Consider the following 14753-nt stretch of genomic DNA (forward strand, 5'->3'; position numbering starts at 1 on the left):
ATGATATTCTTATTACAGAATCAAAGTATATATATACCCAACTATAGCTAAGACTAACTCTACTCATGTGCACTTTGGGACGCCGCTTAGATGGTAAAGCACCCACATTGGATAACTCTACTGACGCGACTACGGTCCTACAATTTAAGAACCTGCTCAATTCGAAGTGGACTACAAAGGATACACTGGGCCATCACCTCCCGCTACTATCACCCAACCAGAGAACAGGGTGCACTCACAGACAGAGCATCATATAAGCACCATGCTTACACGAGACTCGACTACTTAGCCTAACCGGTAAACTAGCAAGCTAAGCGCTCTATGAACCCGCACACAAAAGTATTGATAACCTTTAACTAAGCAAGATATATATTCAAAGTAAACATAGCCATGTAGATAAGAATATGATAAATTGATAATAAGTCTTACAAGATGTAGAAGTGAAGATATAAGGCTTTGTCGAGCCTCCAAGACTAGATTCGAAATTTGAGCATAAGCCCAACTCGACCCTCACTCCTGAGCTATTAATCTACTACATTGGAGAGCTCCAGATCTAATCCTCCTAGTGTGTCTTGATCTGAATGAGAGATATGAATTAGGGTTTTCAAGATGGCTCTAGGGAGGGGGGGTAGGACTGCTATATATAGGCCGAGGTAGAGTAGGGGCAAGGAATCGAGGTGGAGTAGGGGGCAAGGAATCGCCATATCATCGATCCGCGTCAACTCCCTTGACCACCGTTGGATAAACCGACCTCAAACCGCCTTAAAATCAACGGTGTAGATCGTAGGAAGGAGTATGAAGTGGCGGAGGGCGAGTGGGCTTCATGGCAGGCCGGCCGGCCTATGGGCTGGACCAGTCGGCCCACTTTGGTGGCCGTTTGGCCCAAGCTTCGGCGTGGTGTCTTCTAGAACCTTCTAGTGTTATCTTTCGTAGTTTTCTCGGGTTGAATCACTTGTTGTCGTTGGTTTGATAATGGTCCCGGAAGCTGTTTTATGGATAAATCCAGTAATGCATGGTCCTGTATACCACGTATGTGCTTCCTTTGTTTGCTTGCTAGTCAAAAGCAATGTTGGTTCTTGATTGTGTAAAACTCATCATGCGGCACGTAGCAAATATTGCGAATTTGTCGCAGAATCAGATCGGATCCTATACGAGTTGGGGCAGTTGAAGTCACCGCACCTTTCCTCTGGCGGTGTGAGGGTGGTTTTCTTTCTCCACCCTGTTCCACAGCGGCTGGCAGCAAATCTCCTACGGTCGACACGTCCATAGGAGCAGCAGATATGCGCAGCTTTTGTAGATTGAAACAGCACCGGTCTTCTTGATTGGTCGTTGAAGCTAGCAATCCCGATGCACAGGATCCCTGTGCCGTGATCCGCGATAGTAGATCCTCTCGTGCCAGTGCCGGGTTGGTTGATGCCGCCATCGGAAATCCGGTACCCGAAGCCGAGTAGCACAGGGCTTAGCACAAGCGGGCACCGGCCTAAGACGAAATCGCATCTGGACGAAGACGAGACGACACGTGGTATTCCTAAGGATGGCAACGGGTATATACCCGTCGGGTATCGCTGGAACGTTCTCTTCCCCGTTACGGAGAATTCATCCCGTCCCCATCCCCATTAACTGTCTCGGGTATAGATTCTTGCCCATCCCCGTACCCGTCGGGTATCGGTCGGGTAACAGATACCCAACGGGTACTGTATACCCGATAAATAAGGACACTTGGGGTCGCAGCTTTGCAATCAGAGACGTTTCTTCTTCACCCGGGTATAAGTGTCGGAGTCTCGGAGATGCCGAGGAGAAGGAGCGAGGTTGCGAGGAGGACGAGCAAAGGTGGCAGAGAGACCGAACTGAGGAAGCGAGGGGCACGAGCGCTCGTGAGACAGGCGTACTTGTGCTGCTGGCGGAGACGGTGAGGAAAAATTGAACGAGAGTTCCTAGAACACACAAACTATATATATGACTGTTCAGATTTGGACCAAAATATCTATGTTGAGCTTCTTTGGGCATAATACTCGCATGACAGCTCAAATAGTCGGGTTCCCCAACGGGTAACGGGGACGGGTAAACAGGGAACGTCCCCGTACCCGCTATACCCGTCGGGTATGGATTCTTGCCCATTTAGATGCCCGCGGATAAAGATATGATCCCATCCCCATCCCCTAATAGATCAAATACCCGTCGGGTATCGGGTATCGGGTCCCCGTTGCCATCTTTAGGTATTCCCGATGCCGAACTGTCGTGGATCACGGAACGTAGAATGCCGCGGCCGAACGTCAAAGTATCGCAATGAGTTGCTTAGCGACGTAGAGACGCCGCGAATAGCCTCAAGACGACGACTCCATGGTAGGTGAAGGACGCCGCCGTCAGAATTACGGATGGCGATGATCTCAGGTCCATCTGGTTCGTCTGGGAATCAACACGCACACCTTTTATTTGGCACGCTACTGTCTACGAAATCTGGTCGGCAGTCTATCGGGGGATATGCTCACGATAGTAGATGAATCGATGGAGATATATGTGATGGGAGCTAGATAGTGACACAAAATGCAGAGACAACGATTTAGGCAGGTTTAGGCCGTCAGCTTGACATAATACCCTACGTCATATGTCTTTGGTGAATTGTATTATGAGATGAGATAAAAACGATGGGGTCCCTACCCGTCTTATATAGCTCGGAGGTAGGGTTGCAGGTCAGTTGTATCTATCCTGATCGATTACATAATATGTGTTTATAAGGAATACGATATCTAGCATATCCGATTAGATCTTCTTTCGTCATTAAGGATGCTTCACTCAGTCTTGCGGTGCACGCTGACCTATGTCGTACCCCACACAGTTTGATGTTGTGGGCTGGGCCTCCCCTAGGAGCGCGGCCATGTAAGCCCTGTGGGTATATGGGGTTATACCCCCACAGTTACGAATGTTTATTTGCTTCAGACCTATATACGTTGTATTCAAGTGTTTTATGTTTCATAGAGTCATGGGCATGGCCCAGGCGCCGAGGATAGAGCGCGGTGAGCTGGGAGAAGGGGGCGGCGGATGGATGGAGCATGCTCATCCTCGTCCTGGCTTCTAGGTCTGGCCTATGCGGAGAGAAAGGAGGAGGTCAGGGAAAAGAAGCTGCAGGTGCGACGTTTCTTGTGGACACGTGTGACGGAGGAGGCACGGGTGTCCGGACTCAAGAAGAGAGAAGGGGGCAGGGAAAGGAGCGGTGGGTGCGACAATTTTTTGACAGGCGTACACGATGAAGGAGACGCGGACGTGTGGACTTCTGTCTGGACGTCTAGGTGTTGTGCAAGTTAGGGGGTGTTTGGTTGCCCCTCCTAAATTTTAGTCGCTGTCTTATCGGATGTTTGAACACATGCATGGAGTATTAAACATAGACTAATTATAACATTAATTACATAGTTTGCGACTAATTTACGAGACAAATCTTTTGAGCCTAATGAGTCCATGATTTGACGATGATTTGCTACCGTAAACATGTGCTAACGATGGATTAATTAGGCTTAAAAAATTCGTCTCATGGAGTACTGACGGATTATGTAATTTGTTTTTTTATTAGTATCCGAACACTCTATGCAATATCCTTTCGACACATATCTTAAATTTTAGTAGCCGGATCCTAAGACTATCTCCAACACCGAGAGGCAAACCCAAAATACGTCCCCAACAGTGCTTTGCCTATTCGAAAACACCATCCAACAGCCGACCCAAACCCGTCACCCATTTTGCCTACCGAAGCAATCGATACGCAAAAAAGCATCGCCTCTCTCCTCGCTACGCAAATCGTCCACGCTCGCTCGCGTCCGAGGTGGCCCGCTCCCGCACCGTTGGGGAAGAAGAAGGAGAGGGAGATCCGCCGAGCGCGAGTTCCGCCGAGCCGCGGGCGCGGACGCGAGCTCCGTCGGGGAAGAAGAAGGAGAGGGAGGCGGGCGCGGACGCGAGCTCCGTCCTAGGCGCGAGATCTGCCGGCGTCGGGGACGGCCCGCGCGGCCGCGGGGTTGGACGGGGTGCTCGGGGTGGCGCCCGCGCTGCCGGCGTCGGGAAGGCACGGGTGGTGGCAGCCGTCCTTGCCAGGGTCATCGTCGGAGGCCAGGAGGCCGTGCAGCTGCAGGCTGGAGGTGATGGCGAGCGCCCCGCACGCTGCCCTGCACTCCAGGTCCTCCTTCCGAGGAGTTCGACCTCTTCGGCTCTGGATCGGGACGTTGAGGATGAGGAAAAGAAGCGTGGGCGTCCGGCGGTGTGTGGGCGTGGATTTGGGTCTGTCTGTTGGAGCGGAGATATCTAGGTCGTGACTTTTTTTTACTGTAGACGACCTATAATAGCGAATGGGTATCGTATTTGGGTCTCCTTCGTTGGAGTCGGTCTAACCCCCTTATTTTTCCTGAAGCCGTTTTCTCTTGAAGTAAGAAGAGTCTAGAAGCCGAACCATGGAAGCACCTTCTGGCTACCGGTCATCAGTCGGCGGCGTCAGCTGATACCTATGGGCTGACCTGTGGGCCGCGTACCATAAAGGCATAAACACAGTCAGTAGCCGGAGCCCGGAGTCGGGCCCTCCCCTCCGCCCGCGACCGCGCGAGCTGAACCCGACCCAGCAACCAGGCCACCGCCCCTTTCCTCTCCGATCCGGATCTCCCCACCAGCTCCGGCGAGCCATCGCCGCGTCGCCTCCACGCGACCGACTACTTCCCATATCTATCTATCTATCCGGCATCCCCGCCGCCGCGCGCACCAAGGTTGCGTTCACCATATTGCCTGTTTGCTTATCTGCTCCCGAGCCCCGCAAACCCTAGTCGCCGCCGCCCATGGACATAGAGACCGACGGGCGATTCGGCAACAAGCGAGTGCACAATCGCCTCGGCCCGGGCTCTGGCGGCGCTCCGTCATCTACCAACGGGAAGGTCTGCAACTACTGGCGCGCCGGGCGGTGCAACCGCTTCCCGTGCCCCTTCCTCCACAGCGAGCTCCCCGAGGCTGCGCCGCCCAAGCGCCCCACTGGACCCGGGGGGAACGTGTGGCGCAACCCCCACACCGGAGGAAGAGGCGGCGGCGGTCACAGTAGATGGGGGAAGGGCCCCGGAGGCGGCAGCGGGATTGCGAGCCACAAGCCGCCTGACAGGCCCTGCAAGTACTTTCTCGCCGGTACCGAATGCAGCTATGGCGAGAGGTGCCGCTATCCGCACAGCTACTGCATAAGTGATAGTATTACGATGCTTACCCCGCTCAAGGGCCACGAGAAGGTAAAGTTTGATCTCTGCCAATTTGCCCTCTGGTAAAAACAAGGAGGTTTTCTAACTGAGATGCATTGGATGCCTTCAGGGTGTTACAGGCATTGCACTGCCCGCCGGGTCAGACAAGCTGTATTCCGGGAGTAAGGATGGAACTGTTCGCATGTGGGATTGCCAAACTGGCCAGGTAGCTGAGATGCCATTAGATTGAATCTTCGAGAGTTTTGTATGTTCCTTGTGACAAAATTTCAGTACTTCTTTGCTGTTGGTGGTCTGTTAGTGTGCCGGTGTCATCCCTGTGGGTCGTGAGGTTGGGTGTATGATCATTGAAGGTCCGTGGTTATTTGTTGGAATGCCTGATGCAGTGAAGGTACGTAATACTTCAAATTTGTGCATTGCTCACTGTTTCTGAAGTTGAGGCAACTTAGCACTAGCTCATCAATGTGATAGGCTCAAGGCACGACTCTCCCGCCTATCATCTAATTGGACACTAGGCAGCGCTGCTGCTCCCTTAGCTCTTTTTAAATTCTGATGAAGTTTATCACCATTGGTGTTCTGCATGCATGAATACGTAGTCTTTTCCTTCAGGTTTGGAATATGCAAACAGCAGCGGAAATGAGCCTTACCGGACCAACTGGGCAAGTCTATGCACTCGCCGTTGCCAGTGACTTACTCTTTGCTGCAACACAAGTAAGCTTCCCGTATTTTGGGTTTACCTTTGTTTTGTCTTGAAACTTCAAATTCTTCATTTATTCGATTCTCTTTTCTTGTGCTTGGTGCAGGACGGGAGGATTTTAGCATGGAGATTTAGTGCCTCAACTAACTGTTTTGAACCAGCTGCTTCTCTTGATGGCCATAAGCTTGCTGTTGTTTCATTGATAGTAGGAGGCATGAGGCTTTATTCTTCTTCAATGGATAAAACTATCAGAGTATGCAAAGCTTGTTCACTCGCACTCATGCTCAGTCCTAAGATAGATTCAATTTACGAAGATGTATATGTTGCGTCATGAGATTTTAAGTTCTTGTTGATGTTTGACTCCCTTGCTTTATGCCAACCTTCACTTAAAACCATATTGCTTTTTTATCATTTCTGTTCCCTGTGGTTGAAGTTTACAGTGCACTGCATGCTCAATTAATGCCTCGTGCTCACCATAGTTATAAGTTTCTCTGTATTTAACTGGCGGATGTTGCTATTTAACAGTCATGTAGGATCATCTCTTGAATGTATGATTAGTATTTCAATCAACATAAATTCAGCAAAATATTGAAACTTAATGCAGGTCCAAATCTGGTCCTGATTAGGCACCCTCGTAGTCTCGTTATGTAGGTGGTACAGGCATGCATCATATAGTATCTGCTCTGCGGTTGACAATCCCTTGATTCCCATATAATAGCCAGTTTGCATGGACGTTTTGTGTTGATATTTCAATTGGCTGCAGAACATTTGGAGCTAGTGTTTGAAAAAAGAAAAGAAAAGAAATGCACTATAGTACTGGATAATTTGATTGCCAAAGGATACCTTTCAGTGCTGGGTCTGTGTGCTAGTGGATAGAAGATATGTACATGGTGGTGCATCTGAAAGTTAAATTTATTCCCAGTGCAATGAATGCTTGTTAGTCCAGCATTTTGGTGTCTTTGCTCTTTTGGAGAAAATGGGATGTCACTTGTTGTAATGTGCCTGAATTCTCAATTGAATTCCTTGTTCGTGATAGCTCTCAGATGTTATTTTATTACATTTTCCATTTTTCCATCAAGAAACATCCTTGTCTATCGTGTTAAGTCTCATTCTCGAAATATAATGACCGAAGGTGTGAATTTCAGGTATGGGATTTGGCAACATTGCAGTGCATACAGACTCTTTCTGATCATACCGATGTTGTTATGTCTGTGCTGTGCTGGGATCAATTTCTATTATCTTGCTCTTTGGATCAAACAATAAAAGTTAGTCCCCACCTTCGCCATCATTTTGTTGAGCAATTTCATAAATTTATCTATCTATCCATATTAGGCAATTCCCATGTCAAAGCTGTTCATGGCTCTAATATTTATTTTGGCGCAGGTTTGGGCAGCTACAGAGAGTGGAAATTTAGAAGTAACATATACGCACAAAGAAGATCAGGTACAAGACCGTACACTAGTACAGTCTTAATTGTCTGTTGTGCTATTATAGTCTGTATTGTGACCCACTTTTCCAGTTAAAACTTGGGGCTAATTTGTCTACCTCCGTTCCCCAGGGGATATTTTTTTAGGGGAGGGGGGGCATGTTCCAGATTGTTTTTGGAAACATGTAAACCATCATAAAAGATCAAAATTCCTTTCATGTCACTAAAAAAATTCTTCTGCACCGAACAAGCAAGCGAGAAAGCTACTCTTCCTCCCTTGATTTCTCTCCTCTGAAGAACATTAGGCACTAGCTCTATCCGATTAAGTCCCAAGATCTCCCACATCTTGGACGCAGTCGTGGGCCAGCTCTTGTGCACAGAGCACTGTGCGGTGATGCAGGGGAAGGAGGTGCCAGCGGGATGCTGTGGGGTGTGTGTGTGTTGGGGGGGGGGGGGGGGGGGGGGGTGCCACTTGCTTCGTGCACAAGAAGCGCACTCGTGGATCAGTGATGCGGAGATTATGGAGGCGCATTGTGTGCTGCTGTTTGTGGCGCAGCCGTTGGTATCCGCGGAGGACGTGCAGGGCAGCAGGGTACTCTACTCTGGCGCTGCAGTCGCCCGACAGCCGGCACCACGCCGGTGTCACAAAACGGCATCCTGGCACATCGAAGCGCTCAATGGTACTGAGGTGCGCTGTGGTGGAAGCGGGCTAGGGGAAGGGAAAGGGGTGCGTCCTCAGCGGCAAGCGTCGACGCCGGTGGGGATGCCGTGTTCAGGGCTTGCAGCGACAACGTGGCAGCAAAGGATGACAGCAGCAAGACCTGCCTCTCAACCGCCATGGCAGAGGTGAGTCTAATTGCTGACCGGCGCTCAGCGTATGCGAGGTCGTCCTCGTTGTGGCCCATGTTGATTTGGTAGTCAAGAGGCAAAAGGGAAGGAGAGCACACATTAGGTGACGGACTGCGGACCTACAGCTGCACAACTCGAGCATGAGGCGGAGCACAGGACAGGCATTGGACGGGAGGCCTGCGGTTGCACGCACGGCAGAACGCGAGACAGGCGGCACTGCATCAAGGAACGCCGGCCTCTGACGCACAGTGGCCTATGTGCGTGGTGACGAACACGCGAGTTGCTGAGGTGAAGGGCGTGAGACGTGGCATACGGCAAGGTGCGTGCGATGCAAGCCCGAGGCAGAGCACGGGGCTGGCGGCACCATAGCAGGCTGCACTGACCGCTAGCGCTCAGCGCCTCAGCGGGCCTGCATCAAGCATGCGTCCCCTTTGCTCAGATTCTTTTACAGCTGTGTTCCAGTGACCTTGAGGCCTGTGTGGTGAATGAGAAAGAAGAGCTGGGTAGAGAAGGCAAAATAGACATTGTGGACTCCTGTTAGCCACTGTTTCTGCAAAATTAGATGTCAGTGATAGACAGGGAATAAAAAATCAAAACGATGGCAGAATAGGCATGGCAACAAACTTTTTTTGTGGCAGATATAGGATTTCAATCTTTTTTTAATGGCACATAAGGAATGGTCTTGTTGTTTTTTTAGTGTTAACCATCCAGGTGTAGTTATTGCCTTATGTAAGTTATGTTGAAACTTAAGCAATCCAAGAACTAGACTAGCGGTTCGATCTTGTCAATATATAATGATTTAGTTTTTTTATCAGTAATGTATGTGCACTACTATTTAGCTAACATCTATGCTAGTACTTGTCGCTGAGTAACTGGAGACTTGAACAGAAAAGCCTAGCCTAGCTGATTTCCATCTCTTAATGGTAGGCAGTCGTGTGCAAGGAGCTTGGGCCTTTCGTACCCAGACATGCATGGAAAGACCTCTGGATTAAAATAATATGGCCGCAAGAAGCAGGTCCCCAGGGTCAGCGAGGCATGTTGGTCGGCTGGCTCTGGATCACACCTGTTTCCTTGTGTCAGTTGTTTTTTTCCTCACAGCTCGTGCTAACCTTGCCCAAGTGGGAGAGCCAAATCGGCTCAACTGGCTCAACGAGGATTTTCTTGGTAGCGCCAGCAAGCTTGCCTAGCAAAGCAAGCTCTTAGTACTCCTACCAAATATGTATCCTTCCCAGCAAGGTCAAGTAAGGCTAGGCAAGAGATCGAAACGTGCCCAAGAGGACAACAACAGGCCTTTATTTCAGTCATATTTGTAGTCACCCGAAAAAGTACACCCTAACTGGTAGAGAAGTACACAAGGTTAGAATTTGAGAGAAGAAACGTCAGCCTACAAACAGAAGGTTCTTGAGGTTACGTTTCCCATGCCCACCAGGCACTAAGCCCTTAAAATGCCTTAATCTTCCTAAGGGATAATTGAGAATAGTATTTCGAATTCTTAATGACCAACAGCCAACTCCTTCAAGAATTCCCGGCTAACCACTTAGCTACTGCACTGCACTTTAAAACCAAGAACAGTTGCTATATATGTACTGTTCTTTTTTCTTTCTGAACTTTTGAATTGAGAACTATTACTTCTGCCTGTACTCATTAGTCATTACTGTCCATGAGAATCTTTCATTTTGTCAGCAGTTTAGCATTTCTTTTCATTAAACATGGTTCATGATTGTTGCCAATTTATTCTGTAGCATGCAATGCAATTCTTTATTACCCTTTCTTATGTTTTGACGGTTATGCTAATGGTTATCTTCTGCCTTTAGGGTGCGCTTGCCCTCAGTGGTATGCCTGATGCACAGTCAAAACCTGTGCTATTGTGTTCATTAAATGACAACACTGTCCGCCTATATGATTTGCCATCGTAAGCAAGCTGCAATATTTTGATATTTTTCATGTATTTTATTTATAATGTCCAGGAGTGACTCTTGCTTGTTGTATAGGTTCAATGATAGAGGCAGACTATTCTCCAAACAAGAAATTAGGGCAATACAAATGGGTCCCGGTGGTTTATTTTTTACCGGGGATGGAAGTGGTGAGCTGAAGGTTTGGCAGTGGGTAGATGGAGCCCAAACCTAATGAACATAGTGTGCTAGATTAGTTTCTCTCATGTATTTTATGAGGGAGTTCTTACAAATACGCATAATGAGTTGAGGTTGTGGTTGGTGGCCCGTTCTTTTTGTAATATGCCCCACATTTGTCGCAAAGGATATGAGATTCAGTCGATCTGTGGTATGCCTGATGCAAGCGGTAGAGTCTTACCGCCTGTGACCGGAAGGTCCCGGGTTTGAGAGCGGGAGCTCTCTGCACTGGGTACGCCCTTTGTGGTATGCCTGATGCAGTGAAGCGAGAAGCAGAGTCTGTGTTATGGACTGTAGTTTTGTCCTGGAATGAATTTCAAAACAGGAGAATAATTGGTTGTAATATGTAAGGCACTGGAACCAGCAAGTCTGACGACTGCTTGGAGGTGCTGACAGTTTCAAAAGGATATGCTAATATTAAAGGGTTTGTTGAGCTGCATTTGCAAATGAGTGGATCTTTTCAAAGCAGTGCCATTTTTCATTGTTTGAGGACTATGGGTATCTCTCATTTAGGAACTGTTGAACGATCATGTTTTTTCAAGCAGATCAGCCTCGGTTCATGTAACCTCATTCAGTCATTTGGCTCGGTGTGTGGCAGCAAGAGCAGCACAGTATGTGGAAGCTCCACACAAAACTTGTGACGGTATTTATCTATATTTGTGCTTGGATAGCTTCCAGGCTCTGTTGGTATATACTTCTCGGGGAATCACGAGAAAATAAATGATGTGGTCAATTGGAATTGTGTAGTAAGTACGTGGTGCTGTACTGATTTGTTTTCATGCGTCGTTGGATCAGAAACAGGTGCAACGGTTAAATCTGTACGTGGTACTTGTTTTGATGTCATCATTGTTTGCTTCACTTGAATATTCCATTCCATGATACGTTGCGGCGAAAAAAGTTGGGTTGGAGGCTTGGAGTCATGCTGGTCGTGTGACTCGTGTTGCCTTTTCATCGTTGTTGCTGGTACCATTGTTTGTGATATGATACATTGATCTTGTCAGCCGATCAACAAGAACTTCCGATCAAAAGTACACGATGATCGGAAGAAGTTATTGTGACCACAGAACATGTGATCGAAAGCAGCACTGCACATCCTAGCGCCACTGCACATGACAGATTCATTCTACAGTGGCCCCGCGATATGCAGTGCTTCGAAAGGTTGGAAAAGGAGTTTAAAAAAAAAAGGTTGGAAAAGGAGTTTTAAAAAAAAAGGTTGGAAAAGGAGCATCACAGGATCGATGATAATAGGCGACCCCGACGGCACCGACTGATAGGGAAGCGTCGTCGTCATCGAAGAGAGCACTCTGACGCGGCCTTGCACGAGATGCACTGATGCAGATTGAAGTGTATAGTGGCTGGGATACTGAATAGCAACACAAGAGGCCTTGTCAACCTTCTCATGTTGAAGCCAGTGTTTTTTCTCAACGCTAACCTGTATAGACAGTTGGCCACCTATTAGGCCCGGTTTAGTTGCACCCTAAAATGCCAAATTTTTTAAGATTTCCCGTCACATCGAATCTTTGGACGCATGCATGAAGCATTAAATATAAATAAAAAATAAAACTAATTACACAGTTTAGATGAAATCCACGAGACGGATCTTTTAAGCCTAATTAGATTATGATTGGACACTAATTGCCAAATAACAACGAAAACGCTACAGTAGCGTTTTGCCAAAAATTTTGGCATCCAAACCGGCCCTTATTTGAGCTAAACGATAAATGAGCCACATAGCTAATTAAATAAGATATGCGGCTAATTAAACAGAAAATGACGTGTGACGTTTACCGTTTAGGTCTTGTTTGATGTAATTGAATTCGCATTAATCCACATGTGCCCTGTTTCGCTTGGCTGATAAGCCATGGTTGAAAGTATTGTTGGCTGATTTGTTGTGAGAGAAAAATACTGTTCGTTGGCTGAAAAAGTACGGCTTATAAGCCAAGCGAACGGAGCGATAAACTAAATTTTACCCCAATCCATCCAACCCACTTGGATTGAGGTGAATCCGACAACATTCAAATATGGCCTTACCTGGTGTTTAGATGGGCTGAACGACCATTTAGCGAACAAGCACACATGAAAGGCGAGACGATCGATGCTGCCATTAGCATAAGTACGCTAGAGAAATATGTTTGCATGGGGATTCTGAGCTGATGTGTAGTTGGAACGATCGAGCTGACGAGTGTGCTGATTCTTCCGCCTTCCGGCAGTTTCGCCATCCACGATGACGACCTTCTGAAAGAAGAGATAATATATTTCTCTTTTGAAAAGCTAGCAGTGAGGTTCGCAAAAAACCGGGAAAAGCTAGCAGTGAGGAGGGAATATCCTTGGCACATCCCTTGCAGTCCTGTAGTACGCTAGCTCTTGTACTGTGGTAATATCTAGGAGCCATCCGTTTAGCGATTAGGCTTGGATTTGCCTTTGCCCCATGTGCAACGATATGACGAGAACACGTCTACGTGGCAACTCTCAAAGTCGTCCCAACAGTAGCCTCCTGCAGAAAAGAACGGAGGAATTTGGTTTATCTTTCATCGGCAGCTGCTTGTATTCTTGTTGCAAGTTACGGGTTTTCTTGGGACATTTCAGACCAGTGGTATATCTGAAAAATTTTACCAGGGCGAGGTAAATGCGCCCGTTTGGAATCTCGACATGTTGGTATAAGTTTTGTGGACAGAACAAGTATTTTGTTTGCTGGTAGTACTATGTGTTACTTCATAATCATATGCTCTGAAGAACGTATAATTTTGTTAAGTTATTTGGCACAGGCATGTCATAAGATGCGCTAGACATACAAATTTCGCCATTTTATACCGCAAACATACAAATTTATTTACTAGGTCTCATTATAAAATCATGCTTCTTTGCTCTAACACGACAACAATTATAATCTATAAATAAAATCGAAGTATGGTATTTCTTTGGTCTGCCATCTCACTTCGTTCGTCTGTCGATCCCTCTTCTCTCTCAACTATCACCTCTTCCCCTTTTATGCTGCCATGGCTCCACATAGCCACATTGGTCGACGTTTCTGCCACGTGTGTGCCGTCCTACTCTGTGGCATGCCATCTACATTCAAGGAGTTGGATGTGCGGGTGGGCACGCTCATGAGTATGCTCGTCCGCAAGGACAATGGCATGATGTTGGGCGAGGATGGTGTAATGTAGCAAATGAAAGGGGTAAAAGAGGAAGAAGACGTGGGCAAAATATAAATTCCTCCTCCTTCTATTTCTTCAAAATTAGGAAGGGAGTATTATAGTCGTTGCAGTGTTCTATAGCAAAGACCTAGATTTTTCTAACGGTACCTAGCAAATTTGGTCGTTTGCAGCGTGAAATAGCCAATTCTTTGTAAGTTGTTGGATATCCCAACGCAAAATTTACAATTCATAATTGGTAAGTAGGAAATTTCATGAAATCAGAAGGAAGCCTAAGTGTAGCATTAGACTTCAATAAGAAAATGTAAATGAATAGGCTTAAATGAATTGATTGATGTAAATCTGGGATTATATGGATTCGGTTTTGATATAAATGTAGATAATCACATGCACACTAAAATCTATATCGATACTCGTTTTGTCCCACAAAAAATATCATTCTCACTTTCCGATAAGTCAAACATTTTTTTTTGAAGCTTTAACGTGGGTGGGTGGGTGGGGGGAGATTCCCCACCTGATTTTATTGATATTTAGCTCTGGTTATATGATTACAAAAGGTTTGTAAAGGGGTTTTCGCTTGGGATGGTCTAAATTACATAGATACATTGTTCACCGCAGAATCAAGGATTTTTGCCCAATCCTCTATGACTTTTTTACTCTTATTGGGCATGTTCGTAAAGCATGTTCGCCGCATCTTTGGAGATTCTCTCTCAAAAATCGTCCCCAGCTTTTTGCTAGGAGCTACTCCTACTGATCGGTACTGAGAAAAAAAAAACATGAGGCGGTTGGCCTCTGGCCTTCCGGGGAAAGACGACGAGGTTTTGGCCTTTTGGGTAGGTGTATTGAATATTCTCGGGTTTATTCCCTGAGTGACTGACAGAGTGACAGTCTGTATCATCGGTGTTCCATCACAAAGTACATGGCACAGATTTTTTGCGGGTACTGGATTACTGGATGTTAACGACGAAAGTGATGGGAAACAAGCGTTGTCACGCGATTGGTGGAGCAGTTCTGTTTTACTTCCTCCGTTCACAAAAGATGCGATTCTAACTTTTTAAGGGGTGTTTGGTTTCATAGACTAAATTTTAGTCCATGTCACATTGGATGTTCGGATGCTATTTAGGAGAACTAAATATGAGTTAATTATAAAACTAATTACATAGATAGAGACTAATTTACGAGACGAATTTATTAAGCCTAATTAATCCATCATTAGCACATATTTACTGTAGCACCACATTGTCAAATCATGGACTAATTAGGCTTAAAAAATTCGTCTCGCAAATTAGC

The 14753-nt window shown here is 46.8% G+C and overlaps 1 protein-coding gene across 1 annotated transcript; it reads left to right on the forward strand.

Annotated features, from left to right (window-relative positions):
* Positions 1–4518: 4518 nt before the first annotated feature.
* Positions 4519–10454, forward strand: LOC136477910 (zinc finger CCCH domain-containing protein 17-like). The gene is made up of 9 exons (XM_066476170.1): positions 4519–5243; positions 5323–5418; positions 5512–5601; positions 5820–5921; positions 6014–6160; positions 7053–7172; positions 7291–7350; positions 9997–10094; positions 10174–10454. Exons 1-9 carry the CDS (start codon positions 4809–4811, stop codon positions 10307–10309), a joined length of 1284 nt encoding a protein of 427 aa, XP_066332267.1. The 5' UTR covers positions 4519–4808; the 3' UTR covers positions 10310–10454.
* Positions 10455–14753: the final 4299 nt, after the last annotated feature.

Source organism: Miscanthus floridulus, chromosome 8 (assembly GCF_019320115.1).
Source record: "Miscanthus floridulus cultivar M001 chromosome 8, ASM1932011v1, whole genome shotgun sequence".
In the NCBI taxonomy this organism is placed as follows: domain Eukaryota; kingdom Viridiplantae; phylum Streptophyta; class Magnoliopsida; order Poales; family Poaceae; genus Miscanthus; species Miscanthus floridulus.